This window comes from Lampetra planeri, chromosome 24 (assembly GCF_965212315.1).
Source record: "Lampetra planeri chromosome 24, kcLamPlan1.2.h2, whole genome shotgun sequence".
In the NCBI taxonomy this organism is placed as follows: Eukaryota; Metazoa; Chordata; class Hyperoartia; order Petromyzontiformes; family Petromyzontidae; genus Lampetra; species Lampetra planeri.
Genome location: NC_136130.1, coordinates 8686715 through 8706237, shown reverse-complemented (window position 1 = coordinate 8706237; position 19523 = coordinate 8686715). Strand labels below are relative to the sequence as shown.

The 19523-nt window shown below is 50.0% G+C and overlaps 1 protein-coding gene across 6 annotated transcripts in view; it reads left to right on the top strand.

Moving 5' to 3' along the window:
- Positions 1-19523, top strand: part of LOC144726724 (receptor-type tyrosine-protein phosphatase delta-like) — a 341659-nt gene that overhangs the window by 285321 nt on the left and 36815 nt on the right. For all 6 annotated transcript variants that reach the window (XM_078605566.1, XM_078605565.1, XM_078605563.1 and 3 more), the window contains 5 exons: positions 1018-1108; positions 2415-2783; positions 3734-3894; positions 8067-8188; positions 18943-19040. In XM_078605566.1, coding sequence (XP_078461692.1) covers positions 1018-1108; positions 2415-2783; positions 3734-3894; positions 8067-8188; positions 18943-19040 — 841 coding nt within the window. The remainder of the gene's footprint in view (positions 1-1017; positions 1109-2414; positions 2784-3733; positions 3895-8066; positions 8189-18942; positions 19041-19523) is intronic.

Genomic DNA, 19523 nt, shown 5'->3' with positions numbered 1-19523 from the left:
TGCAAGCGGTCGTTTGCTATGAAGTTGGGTTTCTCTTTCCCTTTGTTTATGCCACGAAGTGGAGTAGTATTCAAACAATTTTTCTTTAATTGCCATACCGATAGTATTGCTAAAAGTGTTCACGACTGTCCAAAAAAAACCTTTCATCCTGCCAATCAGTACACACATACACAGGATATAACGTTCATGTTTTCTCAAATACATGCATTGAGGATGCGGTGAATGACTTTTGAGTTCAAATAAGCTACACGTGACAGATTCCATCTGATAGCAGACAATTTTAATCAGCACACCATTGTAAAAGTCTATGGGTCTTATGTTTGTCTTATGAATTCAACGTTAGGCTATGATTGCTATGGTGGTCGATGGGTTCTCCTTTGTAAGTCTATGGGCTCTCCTCTGTGATTCCTAACCGAGTCTGTGGGACTTATTAATCTAAAAATGAGTTTGTGGTTCACTGTGTTATTGACGTTTCATATCACTGGCACACATCACCTGATCTCGCACATGCACGTGTGTGTGTGTTTGTGGGGGGAGACAAAGGCATTCTGGCGTGGTGCTGGCCGTCCACCCCCTCGTATGCCGTGCCGGTCCTCATAGGCGATGCTCGCTAACAGCACTGGCCCCAACAATCTGTTGAAGGCTATGCGGGGGATGTTTGTGTCTGTTTTCTTAGTGTGCAGGTGGGGGAGTGGTAGCATAGCGGTTAGCACGCTGCTCTACGAACCCTGTGACACGAGTTCGATTCCCGCCAACGGCCACCAATACCAGTCACAATTATCTGAACCGATCCTGGGCCTCCCCTAAGTCGACTCAGCCTCTAAAATGAGTACCTGGTGCGATGTGTAAACATCGCCACTGGGGAGACAAAGGCGGCCGGGTGTGGAGCTGGCCACCCACCACCTCGTGTGCCGTGGTGGCCTTCACAGTTGCTCGCGAACAGCACTTTGCCCCGACAGTCTGCTAAAGGTTATACGGGGGGGGGGGATCTTTGTGTGCGTGCGTGCGCACGCGCAGGGCTTACTACCTGGTGGTGGTGCCCCTGAAGAGGATGGGGAATCGCGCAGAGATCCCTTGGGACACGCCTGACCAGATGGAGCTGGACAAGGTGAGAGCGGGGGTTATTAAATTGAACGTTTCGTGCGGAGTGAAGAGGGCTATTAGGCCTCTCAAGGCAGCCATGCCGGCTCCCTTGGCCCGGCCGTGCCTCTCGCGTTTTCCATACCTCATCTTCAACGACCCGTGTCCCTTAGAGGATACTACATTTTTCTATATATATGTCACAAAACAGAAACAAAGAGAGTTGTGAGCATCTTGCACGAGATGTATTGTTGTGCTGATTAGAATCAGAATATTTATACTGGAGGAATGCGATGGGACGACAAAGCTCTTTTTCACTGATGTCCAGTCGGTTAACGCGGGGGTCAAAAAGTTACAATGACAAACGATACAAAAACTCGACAGGCAGTGTAAAAGTGTACAGGAAAGGTGAACAAACGGGTTTGAAAACAAAAGCAATCCGGTTAGCAGCAACCATGAAGTTGTCCACGGCGATAGAGTCCTTCATTGGCTGTGAACTGTCGGGGCGGATCTTCAGCGGAATCTGTGGATCGTGTTGCAACTTTCCCTGGGTGACCACCGCATGGCGTCCCACCTGGTATACAGGCGGTTGTGGGTTCTATCCAGACCCTTGACACCTGCTGTGAATTTGGAGTTTTGAATGTTCTCCCAGCGGTCGCTTGGATTTTTCTCCGGGTCCTCCGGTTTTCCCACCCACATTTAGAAACGTGCGTTTACAGTATTTGGCTGCTATAAATCTCAACGTGATGGGCCACTTCGTTGAGCTATCATTTGTGGGCAGGTCGCTTCTGAAACAGACCTATGTAGCTCAGTGGGCCTTACCTGGTAAAATATAAATGTATTTTTGTCGTTTTTAGCACATTGCGCACTGATGATTGTACGCCCCATTCGCTCTCCCTTTGTATGTGTATGTATGTCGAACTTCTTTCGCACCATACGTAGCCAACCACGGTGATCGTAGGTGCAGATGTCACGTGCAAGCTGCTCGCGCTCGCAGCGGGGACGCGAACACTAAGTCCATGCTCTGAGCACACGGACAGAATCTCCGTTAATAAGGCGTTCGGGGGATTTGAAGTTGACGTTCCCGGTCGCGTGCGTCTTGGGGCTACTTAAATTATCAGAGGCGGGCGTACGCATGCTTTTAAAGAACCGTGTGTGCCAGGACTCGCGTCCTTTCGCGATGTTTGGCCGAATAAGTTCCCTGCGGCCGTGCTGCATCCTAGCCGCCCGCCCGCCACCACCACCTCTGCCTGCCGCCTCCCTATTTCTCCCTCAACCCACCCGCTCGTCCGCTCACCCACCCGCCCGCCCGCCCGCCGTGCATCCCCCGGCAGCTGCTCGACACGCTGCGGGACCGCCGCAGCGTTAGCGCGGTCCGCCGCCGGCCTCGCTCGGCCCTCGACCTCCCACTCCCGGTGCCGGCCACCGACGGCGACGGCCGCGACCGGTGGCGTCAACGGCGGGAGCAGCAGCGGCGGCGGCAGCAGTGGCAAAGGCAGCGGCGGTGGCAGCGCCGGCGGCGCCGATCGGCCGGCGGCGGTGACGGAGCGTGGGCGCCGTACGTGGCGGCGCGGCTCGCGTCGCTCCCGCCCGAGTTCACGCTGGGCGACGAGCGGAGCTACGACGGCTTCTACAACCGGCGGCTCGAGCCCGGCCGCGACTACACCTTCTTCCTCATCGCGGCCGTCAACGCCAGCGAGCCGGTGCGGTGGGCCACTGTCGCTCGCTGAATGCGTCTCTGGCCCTCGTCGCGTGAGAGTTGACGGAAGGTGCCGTTGGGAGGGATGCTGCGTCGCAGGATCCTGCGAGTGGTGGCGGCGGTGGCTGCTTGGGGAGGCCTTCGTCCAGCGGTTGATTGATCATGGCTGATGGTGATGATGATGATGATTATACAGAGGACAATTATTAAAGTTGGACCAGGACCTTTATCAAAAATTGTATTTCGTACTTTAAGTCTCTAATTCTCGGTGACAGGCTGTTACCCAAGGTTTGGTGTTGTCCCCTGACTGTGTCACCAATATAAAACCTGTTAAGGGAGGTAAGGAGAACCACTCCAGCTGCCCTTCCCGAGCCAAAGCTCAAGGACCCTAGCATGGAGTGCAGTGCCATCAGCTGAAGGGGGGTTGGATTGGTGGGATCGAGTGCGATGGAGGGAGCTGCGTCTGTACTTGAGCAGAGACCTGAAGAAGAAACGTGTCTTCTTTAAGGTCGCTCTACTTTGCCTCTTTCCCCAAGCCTCCGTGCTGATGTTTTGAATGTTGTGCAACTTACGATTCCCATGAACCAGCTGAGCATTGGGTAAGAGAGACATTTCGCATCAGTCGAGTCTCTCGCCGGCTTTTGAGTGAAGGGACTCACACAGTCGTGACGTGAAACCTCCAAGCGAGCGTGACCTACGGTCTCGGGGTCATGCGTTGGATACGTGGAGCGCGACGCTTGACCCAATCCTCTGCTCTTTGCACTTTCTCGTCCTCCCTCCTCCCCCCTCCCCCTGCTCCTCCCCCTCCTCCTCCTCATCTTCCACCTCCCTTTCCTCCTTCCCCTCCTCCTCATCCCCCCCATCTCCTCATTCCCCCCCACCTCCTCATTCCCCCACTTCCTCGTCCTCATATTCCTCCTCCTCACCTTCCTCCCCTCCCATGCGGGCGTGCAGGCCGTCTACGTGACGAGCCCCTACTCGGAGCCCGCTCTGCTGGACGTGCACACACTGGGGCTGGTGCGCGAGGAGGAGGAGGGGCTCCTGTGGGTGGTGGGGCCGGTCATCGCCGTGCTCATCATCATCCTGGTCGTCATCGGCATTCTGCTCTACAAGAGGTGCGCGGCGCAGTCGTGTCACCGTCGTGTGCACCGGTTGCCATCGATGGCGCAGATTCGGGTCGAACGAAGAGGCCGTACGTCGGGCGGACGAGGACGCCGTACGGGTTCACGGGGGGGAAGCGTTTCCCATCTCGATAGACTGAAGGAGTTTTACTCGTCTGTTCGGGTAACTCACCTTTTGACGAGAGCAAATAACCATGGGCGTGACTCCGCTGCCCAGAGGGGGAATTGAGATGACGTGTTAGTAGAAGCGCGGACGGAGAGACTTCACTGGGGAGAGAGATGGTCGGTCAAAGACGGAAGAGAAGAGGGAATTCTAGAGCCTGAACTTGAACGGGGAAGGTCCCGCGATTGACAACTGCCAACGGACGGGAATTCCAGGCATTGTTCACAATAGAGAGAGAGCGACCTACCCATTGATCAAAACAGTTTTGATGGACCGCCTTGGGCGGGGAAGGCCTTGGTTTGCCGGAGCACACCTACGCGCGCACCCGTGGTTCGCTGCCCGTCACTGTCACGTACCTACTCACTCAGCACGCATGTCAGCGCAGCAGCGTGTGTACGCAACACGCCGTGAGCGCGTCATGCGCCCGGTGCTGCACACGGCATCGCGGTGGGGAGGGTTAACGGCGCAGGCTGGGCGGGTGGCAGATCTCCGTGGAACTTGAGAAAGGGGATCGTTTAGGCAGAGTTAGGGAGTCGGGGCGGCCCTTGAGATAAAGCGAATGTGGGGATGGTGTCTCGTTCATCAGGCGCGTGTCGCAGAGACCCAGGTGGGTGTTTTATTGTTCGGGAACGGTTGCAACCGTGGCAGGTTACAAATTGACCCATTTTGCGGTGCTGCCCGTGTCGCTTTCGAGTCTCATTTTCAAGCTCAGATTTAATTGGATTAGGGCCACGCATCGGCCACAACGGGAAATGCAATTGTCCATGCTGCATATTGTGCAGCGTATCGGACGCCTTGCGAACGTTTCTTTTCGAAGTGGAAATGAAGGCCCCGACAGCGAGCCAGTGCGGTGAATGCCCCGCACCATCTCGCTTAAACTTAAGCACCCGGGGGGTGGGAGGTGTTGCTCGATTAAATTTAGTGGCGCTGACTGTGATGTGTCATTTGTACGTTATATTAAAGTCCTTTCTGGCGGTCTGCTAGCCCGAAGAAATTAAACTGTTTTCGACGTAATGCCTTACTGTCAAATTTGTATTCAACATTTTTATATTAAAGGAACGTATTGTGCTCATTGAACACGTGAGCACTGCATGTCACTTGACATGACGAATGGGTTACGAAATTAATTAGGAAGTCCTCCGATGAGGCACTTGAACCCACGAGCACATTGAAACGTAGCCACATTGTCCCTCGTGGTCCGTGCGACTGTCCTATCGTGCCATTGCTGCTCCTTCCCTGTCCATTCGTCTAACAATTCTTCTGAGTTGTGTGCACAACCGTGCTTCGGACTTGGACCGATGCCCTAGAGAGAGAGAGAGTGCTTTATTTTAACATCTGGCAGTTCACCAACATTGATTCCAGCAAGCCTGACTCTGCTGATGAGATGCTTCGTGCTGAAACCGGTCTCGAGTTTTCTTGTGCTTAATCATTGCTGCTGAAATTAGCTACCTCCAGAAGGCCATTTGGGGCCTATGGGTTGTGCATGCAATACTTTTATTGTACGCCGGGAGACAGATTTGCGAAGGAGACATTGTCTGCTTTGCTATCATATTGCTTATATTTTCCACGACGACGCAAATTATTATTTTGAGGTTTTGTTCAGTGTTCAAGTCGAGCGAGTGTGTTCCCGGTCTTCTCTCCATATGTGCCCTCCTGAACATACACCGCATGGCTTACGTTAATGTTAATCATTTATGTTAAAAAGAAGGGTTCACAGAGCATAGCACTGCATGTGTTTAATGCATCATTTAATACATTTCAAGTAAACAGAGTATTGTTTTGTTATTCTAATGGGCTTTGCCTGTTCACTTGTGTGCTGTTTTTTTTTCATTATCGCTGGGCAGTGAGCCAGGAAGGTAAGAATTCACAATCATAAAAAATAATAATTTGTACATTTTGATATTTGCGCCATTCTTATTTGCACGAGGCTATCCCGGGGGCACTGTCCGTCACAGGCAGGCAGTCGCCAAGTAGGGGGCGATGCCGCTGTGGGTTTTTACTCAATCATCATCATCATCGTCGTATTCATCCTGTCACTGAATTTATATATGAGTGATAGTAGTGTTTGTATTATATCATTTACTGTGTGACTACATTTTGCTCGTTTGTTTGTGGCGAGAATTCGCCTCGGTGGCGAGATGTTAACTACCTCGCCTGGCATGCATGAGTACGTGGTTTTATCCCGACCTTGATGCCTGCTGTAGATTTGGAGTTTGTATGGTCTCGCCGTCGTAGCGTGGATTTTTCCCCAGGTCCTCCAGTCTTTCCCTTCACATTTAGAAATACACGTGTCGAGTATTTGGCTGCGATAGATTTCCACGTGATAAGCCACTTCGTTGAGCTATCATTTGTGGCCGGGCTGCTTCTAAAAAAGAGCTACATAGCTCAGAGGGCCTTACCTGGAAAAATAAAAATAAATTAGTTTTGTTTAGATTAGTGTGTGCCTGTCTTTGTGTGCACCTGTGTGTGTGTCAGTGCACCTGTGTATGTCAGTGGACCTGCGTGTGTGTGAGCCTCTGTGCACCTGTGTGTGTGAAGAGAGGAGAGAACATTCCATTCCATCAGTTTGCCATTATTAGAGACACAACATGCTGAGCACACTTGAAAAATGCAATCCACTTCAGTTGGGAGGATTCATAAACTAACGGAGCTCAGCCATGTAAGCGATGCACAGTGAATGAGTTCCTCCCTCGACGAAAATTTCGCCATTAAAAGCATTCCCTGCTGACAGATGTTCACCGAAACTCAATGGCAACAAACGGCCACGCACACGTGCAAACAGCGCCCACCTTTCAAGGTGCTTTGCTGGACACACGTGCCATGGCGGCAATGAAAGAATACAATTAATTAGCGTAACGGTTTGAACGCGGCTAGTTCTAAAGCTTCAGCGTTCCGTGCCGGGCTGACGATACCGCTCCCTTCGGCTGCTTCGTCATTTTACCCCGGCGTTCCGCAAACGGCGACGGGAGTGGTGGCGCGGACGCTTGGCGCTCTGCAGACGTTGCCCGCTGCTGCGCTTTACGTGCGCGGAGTCCCACGAGCGTTTCCGTTAATTGCGGGGAACGAGCGCATGCCTGGAAAACCTTGCAGAAGCCGTTCGTGTGCATGATTTTCCGTGCTCGTTTCAGAGCTTGTGTGCGTGTGTGTGGCTCTTCGTGTGTCCACGTGTTTGCCTACGCGCGTTATGCTCGTGCCAGTCTAAAAACTCCACAACAGCCATGCTCCTTAGAACGCCTAGCCCCGGCGTACGCAATGTGGTGATGATGCCATCACACCCGTTGGCTATACAGGAGTCGCTGTGCTGTACGTCGTTGCATGTGCATGCTGTGCATGAGCAGAACGCCGGGCGGTTAAAACACAGCAAGTGGGCACAGTAGGGGGGGGGGGTGCACAGGTGGTGCATCTGCCGGTCATCTCAGGCAGTCAACCCATGGCACCTGGAGGCTGTCCCGTGACCTCCTGCCAGCGAGCCTTCGACACTTCACGTGGCACAAGCGCTGTGGTGATGTCATCACCACTTAGTGGAGAATGGTGGCTGTTGTTGTTGCGTGTGCATGTATCTTTACACTGCTGGATTATGGCGTCTCCACAGTGCGCTGATCGTGGGGGGGGGGGTATATGTAACCATACTTCACCACTTTGGTCGGTGGTGCTCGGTGAAATGGGGAAGTTAAGGGAAACTCGGGACTGGTTCAGATATCTCATAGATGCGGGAGAATAGAAGTACAGCACAACGGTGGATTCTTACTGCACTGACCTCTGCGGCACCACAATGTAGCCTCTGGGTGTTCGTCTGCGTATTAAATTCACCCTCTTGTGCGTGCCTGTGTGTCTGTCCGTGCGTGTCTGTGCATACATGTCTGTCCGTGCACACTTCCCTTGCGTGTGTGCGTGTCCGTGCATGTCCGTGCGTCCGTGTCCCTGCATGTCCGTGCGCGCATATCTGTTCGTGCATGCGTGTCTGTCTGTGCGTGCGTGCGTTTTACGATGAACCCACATCTAGAAAGCGCCGGGAAGGCCAAGCAGGAAAGGGAGGAGCCACGGGCTTTCCCAGCAACAAGGACATCCCGACACCCAACCACTCGGATCCAGTGCAACTCAGACGTCTCAACCACCAAACGCCAGGTCGCTGTGCATCTCCATTCTCATCCGGAGTGATTTCCTCTCGAATGCTCGTTACAGGTGAAAGGGGCAACCCTGCGATTACGTGCTCATGCCACTGCTGGCTGAAAGGGTTTCTACGAGAGGGTGACTTTGGAGATCCCCATCGAAACAAAAGACGGATCTAAGTCTGAGCTTAATTACTCATCATTTGATCAATGAGTTTGGCTTTTAAAAATGATATGTTTGTAAATGTGTCAGTCCTGTGGTAGAGGGATAATGGCAGTAATTTTTGGTGTAAATTTCCCACCACCGTCACCACGTGGCGAGCGCAAAAACAAACGCGGATGATCGCACTGGCTACAGAGACATTACGTTTTAAGTTAACAAACACTAGGTCAGTGAGCACCAGAGGTGGGACAAAGTCATTGTTATGCAAGTCCAAGTCGAGTCGCAAGTCATCAAATTCATGACTCGAGTCTGACTCGAGTCCAAGTCACATAACTCGAGTCCACATCTCATAGGTGGGACAAAGTCATTGTTATGCAAGTCCAAGTCGAGTCGCAAGTCATCAAATTCATGACTCGAGTCTGACTCGAGTCCAAGTCACATGACTCGAGTCCACACCTCTGGTGAGCACACTCTCACCGCTCAACGTGGCCAGGTCCATCACAGAGCTACTCAATAATACATCGTGGACTAGATCACGAGACTCTCGCTGGCTATTAATAATCGCCACTGGCCCAGAACCCATTCCCGATTCCTGATGCGTGATGTGCATTGCCGCTCGTTCACCCACATTGCTGCATCTTCTAGAAAATGGTTGGGAAATGAAATTATATGTCAAGGGATGAATAAGTAATGCTGCACTTGTTTTCCCTGCTTCTAAAGAGCGGTATGACCTCAAACTTCCTGCGTACGGGCTACATTTCCTTGAGGAGGAGACGATCAGGACATGGAGTCTGCATATCGGGTTGTAGTTTGCAGTGTTCTGGGGTAAAGCACGAGTGCTCCCCACCTCTCCCAGTATGTGGAAGAGTAGGCCAAATAGGGGTTTCTAGAACTCCAGTTAGTGTAGACCCCATCCACCAGCAGTGGCATGTACGAGTAAATTCAGGGCTGCACCTTTATCATTTTTGAGCGGGAATGATGTCGCTGTGCCCTCGCCGTCATCGTTCAATGAAGCATCGCGATTCAAACAAAGCCCGGGTCACTCATTGACATTACGGTGCACGGTAACAGCCTCTAGTTGCCAGGCGATTCGCTTGAACCCATTGCCTTTAGGGGTACACTTCGTGAGAAAAAAATGACGTGATTCGTTGCATTGATTGTGGCAAATGAATCGGACACGGGGACACTGACAAAGAAAATGTAACAAAAGAGGAAAAGTGTGCAATGAAGCATGGAGACATCAGTGCCGGAGTTGACACGAAGAGATGGGAACACATGGATCCTGGATAAAAGTGGGCTTGGGCAGGACTCTTCACTGTGAGTGTCCAATGGCTAATGGACGAGGCAAGCCCGAAGCGAGAACTCGCAAAAGGGGAGACGGAGCGATACGATTCGCTTCGTGTGCGGGAGCCATGTGGATGGTGGCATCGCAGGACCACGAGAGATGTTGACGCCTTTGGGGAGGCATTCATCAAGCATTGATGGAGCATTGACTGATGATGGGTCGTGATCACGAGCTTAAGAATCAATTTTCATTGATAATTATTTGAACTGATGCTATTGTGGAAATTACAATTGCAGGCGTTTGATAGTTTGCGCTGGTCTTCCATCAAGAATATGCAAGTTTGTGCACTTGCGCTGTGTTTTAGACGTGAAACCAGCTGATTGTTTATCTTGTAAAACAATTTCTTTAAAAAGAACATGAAAGCGGCGGCGGCCAACAAACAGCCTCTAATGGCTTTCTCTAGACCTCACTCGATTGGAAGCCGGTTTGCCAGCAATGGCACGGTCAAGCAGTGTCAGTCCTGCACCTTTGCATTTTACTCAATAAATATCTGTCCCTTTTGCACACAATAAGAGGTTAATCATAGTTAGTCATTTTATTCTTCAAGAGAAAATGATCCTCAATGTCAAGACGAACAGGTCATTGTGACCAATGCTGTTGATGCCAGCAAAACCTCACCATTGCTTTCCTCCTTCCATTAATTTCTCCAGCTGCTGTGTGAGTGATATATAGAGTCCTGATTCATTGCACGATATATTTTACTCGGTGGCAGCACAGTGGCTGTGAACCCCGGTGACCAGTGTTTGATTCCCGGCCATAGCTGTGTGAATGTTCTCACAGTGGCTGTGTGAATGGTCTCACGTTCGCTCTTTGAATGGTCTCATGCTAGCTGTGTGAATGGTCTCACAGTAGCTGTGTGAATGGTCTCACAGTAGCGGTGTGAATGGTCTCATGCTAGCGGTGTGAATGGTCTCACAGTAGCTGTGTGAATGGTCTCACAGTAGCTGTGTGAATGGTCTCACAGTAGCTGTGTGAATGGTCTCACAGTAGCTGTGTGAATGGTCTCACAGTAGCTGTGTGAATGGTCTCACAGTAGCTGTGTGAATGGTCTCACAGTGGCTGTGTGAATGTTCTCACAGTAGCTGTGTGAATGTTCTCACAGTAGCTGTGTGAATGGTCTCACAGTAGCTGTGTGAATGTTCTCAGTGGCTGTGTGAATGGTCTCACAGTAGTTGTGTGAATGGTCTCACAGTAGCTGTGTGAATGGTCTCACGCTAGCGGTGTGAATGGTCTCACAGTAGCGGTGTGAATGGTCTCACAATAGCTGTGTGAATGGTATCACGCTAGCTGTGTGAATGGTCTCACAGTGGCTGTGTGAATGGTCTCACAGTAGCTGTGTGAATGTTCTCACAGTAGCTGTGTGAATGGTCTCACAGTAGCTGTGTGAATGGTCTCACAGTAGCTGTGTGAATGTTCTCACAGTAGCTGTGTGAATGGTCTCACAGTAGCTGTGTGAATGGTCTCACAGTAGCGGTGTGAATGGTATCACGCTAGCTGTGTGAATGGTCTCACAGTGGCTGTGTGAATGGTCTCACAGTAGCTGTGTGAATGTTCTCACAGTAGCTGTGTGAATGGTCTCACAGTAGCTGTGTGAATGGTCTCACAGTAGCTGTGTGAATGTTCTCACAGTAGCTGTGTGAATGGTCTCACAGTAGCTGTGTGAATGGTCTAACAGTAGCTGTGTGAATGTTCTCACAGTGGCTGTGTGAATGGTCTCACAGTAGTTGTGTGAATGGTCTCACAGTAGCTGTGTGAATGGTCTCACAGTAGCTGTGTGAATGTTCTCACAGTAGCTATGTGAATGTTCTCACAGTGGCTGTGTGAATGGTCTAACTGTAGCTGTGTGAATGTTCTCACAGTGGCTGTGTGAATGGTCTCACAGTAGTTGTGTGAATGGTCTCACAGTAGCTGTGTGAATGGTCTCACAGTAGCTGTGTGAATGGTCTCACAGTAGCTGTGTGAATGGTCTCACAGTAGCTGTGTGAATGTTCTCACAGTAGCTGTGTGAATGTTCTCACAGTAGCTGTGTGAATGGTCTCACGTTATCTGTGTGAATGGTCTCACAGTAGCTGTGTAAATGGTCTCACAGTGGCTGTGTGAATGTTTTCACAGTAGCTGTGTGAATGTTCTCACAGTAGCTGTGTGAATGGTCTAACAGTAGCTGTGTGAATGTTCTCACAGTGGCTGTGTGAATGGTCTCACAGTAGTTGTGTGAATGGTCTCAGAGTAGCTGTGTGAATGGTCTCACAGTGGCTGTGTGAATGGTCTCACGCTCGCTGTGTGAATGGTCTCACAGTGGCTGTGTGAATGGTCTCACGTTAGCTGTGTGAATGGTCTCGCAGTAGCTGTGTGAATGGTCTCACAGTAGTTGTGTGAATGGTCTCACGTTAGCTGTGTGAATGGTCTCACAGTAGCTGTGTGAATGGTCTCACGTTAGCTGTGTGAATGGTCTCACAGTAGCTGTGTGAATGGTCTCACGTTAGCTGTGTGAATGGTCTCACAGTAGCTGTGTGAATGGTCTCACGTTAGCTGTGTGAATGGTCTCACAGTGGCTGTGTGAATGGTCTCACGTTAGCTGTGTGAATGGTCTCACAGTAGCCGTGTGAATGGTCTCACGTTAGCTGTGTGAATGGTCTCACGCTAGCTGTGTGAATGGTCTCACAGTAGCCGTGTGATTGGTCTCACAGTAGCCGTGTGAATGGTCTCACAGTAGCTGTGTGAATGGTCTCACGCTAGCTGTGTGAATGGTCTCACAGTAGCCGTGTGAATGGTCTCACGTTAGCTGTGTGAATGGTCTCACGCTAGCTGTGTGAATGGTCTCACAGTAGCCGTGTGATTGGTCTCACAGTAGCCGTGTGAATGGTCTCACGTTAGCTGTGTGAATGGTCTCACGTTAGCTGTGTGAATGGTCTCACGCTAGCTGTGTGAATGGTCTCACAGTAGCCGTGTGATTGGTCTCACAGTAGCTGTGTGAATGGTCTCACAGTAGCTGTGTGAATGGTCTCACAGTAGCCGTGTGATTGGTCTCACAGTAGCCGTGTGAATGGTCTCACGTTAGCTGTGTGAATGGTCTCACGTTAGCTGTGTGAATGGTCTCACAGTAGCTGTGTGAATGGTCTCACAGTAGCTGTGTGAATGTTCTCATGCTAGTTATATGAATGACAGGTGATATCCGAGCTGGCCGTGCTTCCGCCAGATATGCTCAAACAACCTCCATGAATGACAGATCGTGGGGAAGATCTTCGTCTAAGCAAAGGATTGACAACACAGCACATGAAGGTGTAAATCAATACGAACAATGTGTAATTGCTGTACGACCACCGTGACCGAGCGATGGGGTTGTAATGAATACGCAAGAGTGATATGGACGATAGCACCATCACTTGGGACTGTGTGGCAAGGCAGCACCACGGGAGGGGGGGGGGGGTGAGTAGGTGGGGCTACATCCAGCAGTGCATAGACAACGTGTGATATCGATGATGATGATGATGTCTTTATGGATTTCGTATGCAGGAATAACCGGGCCGACAAATCCGTCAGCAGAAACGGGTTTCTTTTCCCCCCGGGCTTAATCGCAGAAAAGTTTGCCGTGTGAAGTTTAACAAAAAAAAAGAACGATTTCCTCTAGACTCCTCCCAAGAAAATGTCTTTTTGGCGATCATTTTTTTATTGCCATATACGGCGTCTTTAAATATTTGCAATGTTGCGCGCGCACGCTCACACTCGTGCTCGCACATCCCGATGCGACGCGCGCTCAGCAGGCCACGCAGCGCCCGATGCATTATAGATGGCCCCGGCACAACGGCGCGGCACAACGCGCGGCACAACGCGCCCGCTCGCCCTATCATTGCCCTCGCACCGCTCGCGCGCTTTCTCTACAAATCAAAGCTGTCTGGCATCAATAAACCATGCCATTCTTGCGTGACATCGCATAATCCCTCGTGTCACCCTACACGTGCGCACGCAAAGTGTGGAATTATACAATGGGGTTTTGGAGAAAATAGCCGACGGGTAAAATTAAAGTTTAAACTCTGCTCACCTTAATTTGGGAGCTTTCGTGACTGCAGGAATTATTCTTTGGTTCTTTTCGGTTAAGTCACGTCTAAAAATAAAATAATAAATCAAAATAAAACAACACATTACGACGTTTCGATTGCAACACAAGCAATCATCATCAGGCATAAAAGAAATAGCAACAAAAATCTAACTAGAAAACTATAGACAGACATACAAGCAGACAGACATCACAACGGCACACATAGAGAGGAGTATACAGGCACACGAAAATTAAATAACCTAGCAAAATATTGAAATGTGATGTAATACAACACAGAGAGTCGGTTAACACACAATTAACGCATGGCCTGGTTGACTACGTGTTTCAAAATTTGCTAAGTTAGAATTTTAAGTGTGAGCAACAAATATCTAACTAGAAAACTATAGACAGACATACAAGCAGACAGACATCACAACGGCACACAGAGAGAGGACACAAATCGGCTGTGTGAGCAACAAAAATCTAACTAGAAAACTATAGACAGACATACAAGCAGACAGACATCACAACGGCACACAGAGAGAGTGATGTCTGTCTGCTTGTATGTCTGTCTATAGTTTTCTAGTTAGATTTTTGTTGCTATTTCTTTTATGCCTGATGATGATTGCTTGTGTTGCAATCGAAACGTCGTAATGTGTTGTTTTATTTTGATTTATGATTTTATTTTTAGACGTGACTTAACCGAAAAGAACCAAAGAATAATCTCTGCTCACCTGATTGAGAGTGTAGGGCGAAAAAAATTGCTTTCTGCACGGGTGAGTAATTTTTCTGCAGCGGTTAATACCGAGCCGATTTATATATATAAAAAAGAAATTGGTCCTCACGGTAAAAAGTTAGTGAAACGGCGTCTGGAAACGGCGTCTGGAAACGGCGTCTGGAAGTTGATGTTGCAGAACTACTTGGGAGATTGCCTCCCTTCCGCACCGAGCGGTTAACCTTTCAATCCAAGCCGAGCGATGGATAGGTCTCAAAACTGCAGTGTTGATTATAATTGAAGAGAAGAAAAAAAAACAAGCGCAAGTTCTATAACAAGGAGCTTTTGTTCAGTTTTGAGGGAGTAGACAGAGGCCATCAACTTGAGAACCCAGTCTAATCGTGGGCCGTTGTCCGGGGCCCGAGCCCAAGGCTTTTGGTGGTGTCTGCTCAGTGTCTCTTCAATGATGAAGCAGCGGTACGTCTTACGGAGTGTTATATAAGTGGGTCAAAGGGTTACGAGAAAGAGAGTCTTAAAAGTCACACCGACAATGCTGCGCTAATCTTGAAGCACTGCCGTGGTTTATTAATGATGCAGCATCACGGTGCATCTGTGTTATTGATGGCATTATAAATAATAAGTGTGAACCCACACCATTCCCACCACTATCCCTCAGTGTGCGTGCGTGCATTCGTGCGCGCGCGTGTGTGTACTGATATGGGCGAGCGAATGAACATGTACGTGGTGAGAAACGATGACCATACTGCACTGGTGAGTCCTAGCAAGGGTGAAACCAGCTCATGCAGTTGTCTTGCCGTTTGTTGTTGCCTCATCTCAGCTCGTCTTGTAGCCGGTGGCTACTCACGATGCTCGCTTGCGTGCAAACATTTGCGCGAGAATGACGACTTCGTCCGCTTATTGCAAAGCCTGCTGGGAATTCCTGTAACGTTTGAGTTGCCGATGCCTCCTCGCGTCGGCGTTGTGACGGGAACTGTGCCCATGCCGTGTAAACAAACACCAAAACAAATTCAATATTCTGTGAGCACCATTAGGATCTCGCTGTGAGCCAAAAAACAAATCCAGTGACCACCACAAATAAGAAAGGCATAAAAGATGCACCCTCCTACACCCAGCTACTTAAGACCCAATCTCGCTCACGGAAAATTCAATAAAACAAATTTATACCACTGCGTCGGTTTTCGGTGGTTCTAGCCAATAGCTCTCCGATGTTTTCTTTTTGCATTCTACCCCGTCTTGTTGGCCACGTTTTCGGAAACGGAAGAAGCTCCCGGTGTGCGGGGAGAAACGTCAAGACACAATGCGCCACGTTATTTTCTCCCTCCCTGGGGACAGAGAGAGAGAGAGCGACTCAAAGGCGCGTGGAACCACAGGCAGGCAGTGAGATGGTGCCAACAATTTCACCAAGCTCTGCCGCCCTCTATGTATTGAGATTTTATCGGTCAATTAATGAGTGGTGAAGGAAACAAAGTGCACCCCCACCCCCCGAGCAAAACGCGGGACAAATGAAGAAAACATCGAGGAGAGCTAAAACAAAGTTACAAATCAAGATGAGCACATGAGCCACTGGGGTGGAATGATGTTCGTGAACTTATTTGCACGGATCTGTGTCATCACGCCTGTCTCACCACCCCCCCCCCCCCCCCGTGTTTTGTGGTCGCTTCTCTCCTGCCACACGCAGAAAACTCTCATCGATGGGATTGACCAATCACCCCTCCTGATTGAGTCTTGAGCCTCGGGGAGGCGTTTTTCTGCATTAATAGAAGGGAATTCTCTGTTATTATTACTGCTGCTGCTGCTGCTGTGGAGTATTTTGTATTTGCACGTGATCTCCCAAGGGTCTGGAAATTAGTAGCTCGTGCTTTTACACAGTGGAGAGCGTTTATATACACAGAGAGAGAGACGGTTACTGAAGGGCATCGTCTATGTTGCTGCCCAGGTTTTTTTTTAATGGGGCTTAAATTGTTTAAGAAAGCCTCGTTTAATTACGTATCGTTATGGGCGCATGCTGAGTGTGACCACACCTTAAACTTCTTAATTAGCGAGGGAAGAAGTAACGAAATAGGTAACGCTGCAATTAACAAATTCTAAACCTTTTGATTTAAAGCTTTCGTGACTGCAGGGATTCATATTCTTGGTTCTTTCGGTAAAGTCACGTAGAAGGGAAATAATACAATAATAAAAATATAAAACAATAAAATTATCACGACGTTTCGACTAAACCCTTTGAGGAGTGGGGGGGGGCGAAGATGGGTGATCAAAGTCGACGCTCTCGTGCCCACTCTGCTAATCAGTGCGAGGTGCAATTCGTTGGAAATGGTTCAATAAGGAAGAAGAGGGGGGGCGGGGGAACAAACTTTTGACCATCCTTGTGGGAGGATGAAGGCAAATGGAGTTTGTATCTCTGCGACGACGTTCTGGCCTGCTTAGGTGCACGCTAACAGCACTTGCCCCAACAGTCTGTTCAGGCTATACGGGGAACTTTGTTTTTGTTGGGACTTTGGCAGGCATGGGGGGGGGGGTGTTTGTGCGCAATGCTCCCACGCAGTGGGTCGTGTGGAAGCCACACAAACTCGGAGATCGTGGCACGTTTCCTCTTGGTTTTTCTTCAAATATATTGGATACAATTCTCATTTCAGGTGTAAGGTGGGATGGCTTTGCCGGTCAATCACGCATTCATTCATTAGCCCATTGTTGGGTGGGGGTTTGCTTAAAGCCCGCACTGGCAGGCTTTCAAAGTTAAAACCACTTTTGTGGTTTTTGTTACAGTTGGGGTGGGGGGGGGGGCACAAGATTCCAGACCCCCAAATGTTTTGGATGGATGGAACAAATTGGGAGTTGCGTTAAGGTGCAGCCCTGCCATTGCTTCCGCGCGCCACTGCCGCCAGAAGACCTCCACTAGAAGGATCTCAAGAGAGCCCGACTGCAGGGTAGTTCGACTACGCTTCCATGCTAGACAAGCATCCTGGAACACGTGCACCATAAATGGCTGTGGATATTTATGCCCCAAGTAAGGGTCCATTGAGGCTCATTTTCAAGAGCGGTTCGTTGAAAGAACGGGCGAGTTTCTTAAATCCCCTCCAACACCTTTCCAGGGGATTTAACACGTGGGCTTTCGCGACCAATATTATTCATAATATAGGTTTTTGGGTCAGATCTCCAGGGGATGCCTGTCCACCGTGGAAGAGGAGGATGAAACATATCCTCTGAGGAGGCTCTCAAGAGCTCCCTCTCGTGGAGGCTGCTCTTGTACTAGAAGTTGCGTGAGCAAAGTCATTTCGGGGTTGCACTTTTACCATTAACCGTGCCGCTAGAAAGCGAAGCATTTCTCGCTTTTGCAAGCTGCTCGAATTTCTCTGCGTAATTACGACATTTCACTTGAATGTGCACTCGCTGTTCATTTGAAATTGGGAACGCGACGTGGTAAGCAACCGGGATGGTGCCAGACATTGCACGCGGCACGATGCCAGTTCGACCACGTGGCTTTGTTGCACGGGCATTAGGGGGGCGGGGGGGGGGGCAGGGCGCGAAGAATGAAGAGTTTTATTGCTTTCTTTTACAATCGACCGTCGGGGGTAAATTTAATAACTATAGACTAATGTCTGAAGGATCACTGCCAAAATGACTTTATTAAGGAGTGAAGCTGGCGTTTCAAAGGGCTCTGTTAGCTCGATGTCCCACGCTGTATGTAGTCGGAGGACGAGGCACGTTGAGCAACAGTCAGCCTTGTTTATTTATTCATCAAGGTCACGTCGACCCCGTGCAAGGCTGTTTACAAGCCCTCCAAATTAACTCAACATAATAAAGCACGATTATTGTGGCGGTTAAGTTTATTTAAATTTCTCTTAATGGGTCCCAACGAGGACGGGGGAGGGAGGGTGGGCGCTCACCACCGTTCGCGCCCTGAGCTAGTTGAATGGAAATTCCACGGTCCTGTGCCAGCTGGCCAGGATACGCTTTTAATCAAACTTAATTTGAAGCTTTCGTGACTGCAGGAATTATTCTTTGGTTCTTTCGGTAAAGTCACGTATCAAGATACAATAATAAATTATTATTACACTCTCCTCCGCATAATAAATTATTATTTTATCTTGATACGTGACTTTACCGAAAGAACCAAAGAATACGCTTTTAATGTTTTGCTTTTTGAAAAAGAAAAAAAAGTAACGCAACGTGAACACTCTATGCGTGTCGCGGTGCCCTTCCTTTGCAGGCAAGTTGCCTTCAGAGCTGCAGGCGGTTTCTTGTGAGCGCTGCCTGCGGGTTGCACGTTGCTCTGCGTCTCCCTGACCAGGGTTCCGCTAGCTAGGCTTTGTATGTACGTTGAACTTCTTTCGCACCGTACGTAGCCGCCCTTGTTAATCGGGTTCCATCGCCCAGTGTCCCGCCGACCTGTGTTGTGCCGCGTGCCGTATCTCCGACCCGGTGCTCCTCTGACCTGCGTCCGTCCCACCTGTCTCTCTCCCCTCCACCTCCTCGCGGCGATGTTCCAGGCATGATGAACCACCCGCCCATCGCCGTGGCCGACCTCGAGGAACACGTGGAGAGGCTCCGAGCCAACGACGGGCTCAAGTTCTCGCAGGAGTACGAGGTGAGCGAGCGCAGGCGGCGCTGTGACTCTCCGCCGCCACGTCGACAAATCGCCCTCTACGTAACCGCGAGCTTGCCGGATCCTCAGATTTCGAGTTCAAATCTTGGCTCTGCGGGGTGGGGGGGGTGGGGGGGGTGACTCAGCCCATCATCCCCCTGAGGTAGAAAAACCGGGTTCTACTTTGGAGGGAAGCGAACGGTGAATGTCCCATGGATTGACTCGTCCTCGCTGTAAACGGGAGATGTCTGTTGAACTTCTTTCGCACCGTACGTAGCCAACCGTGCTCATCGGAGGCGAGGGGGAAGGACAACGAACTAAACACCACCAACGCCAGTTACCATTATCTGAATCGGTCCAGGTACTCATTTGAGGCTGAGTCGACCTAGGGGAGGCTTCTGTCGGGTTCACAGCGCAGCGCGCTAACCACTTTCGCAACTGCTCTCCACAAAGACAAACTCACACTCACACCCGTCCCACACTCTC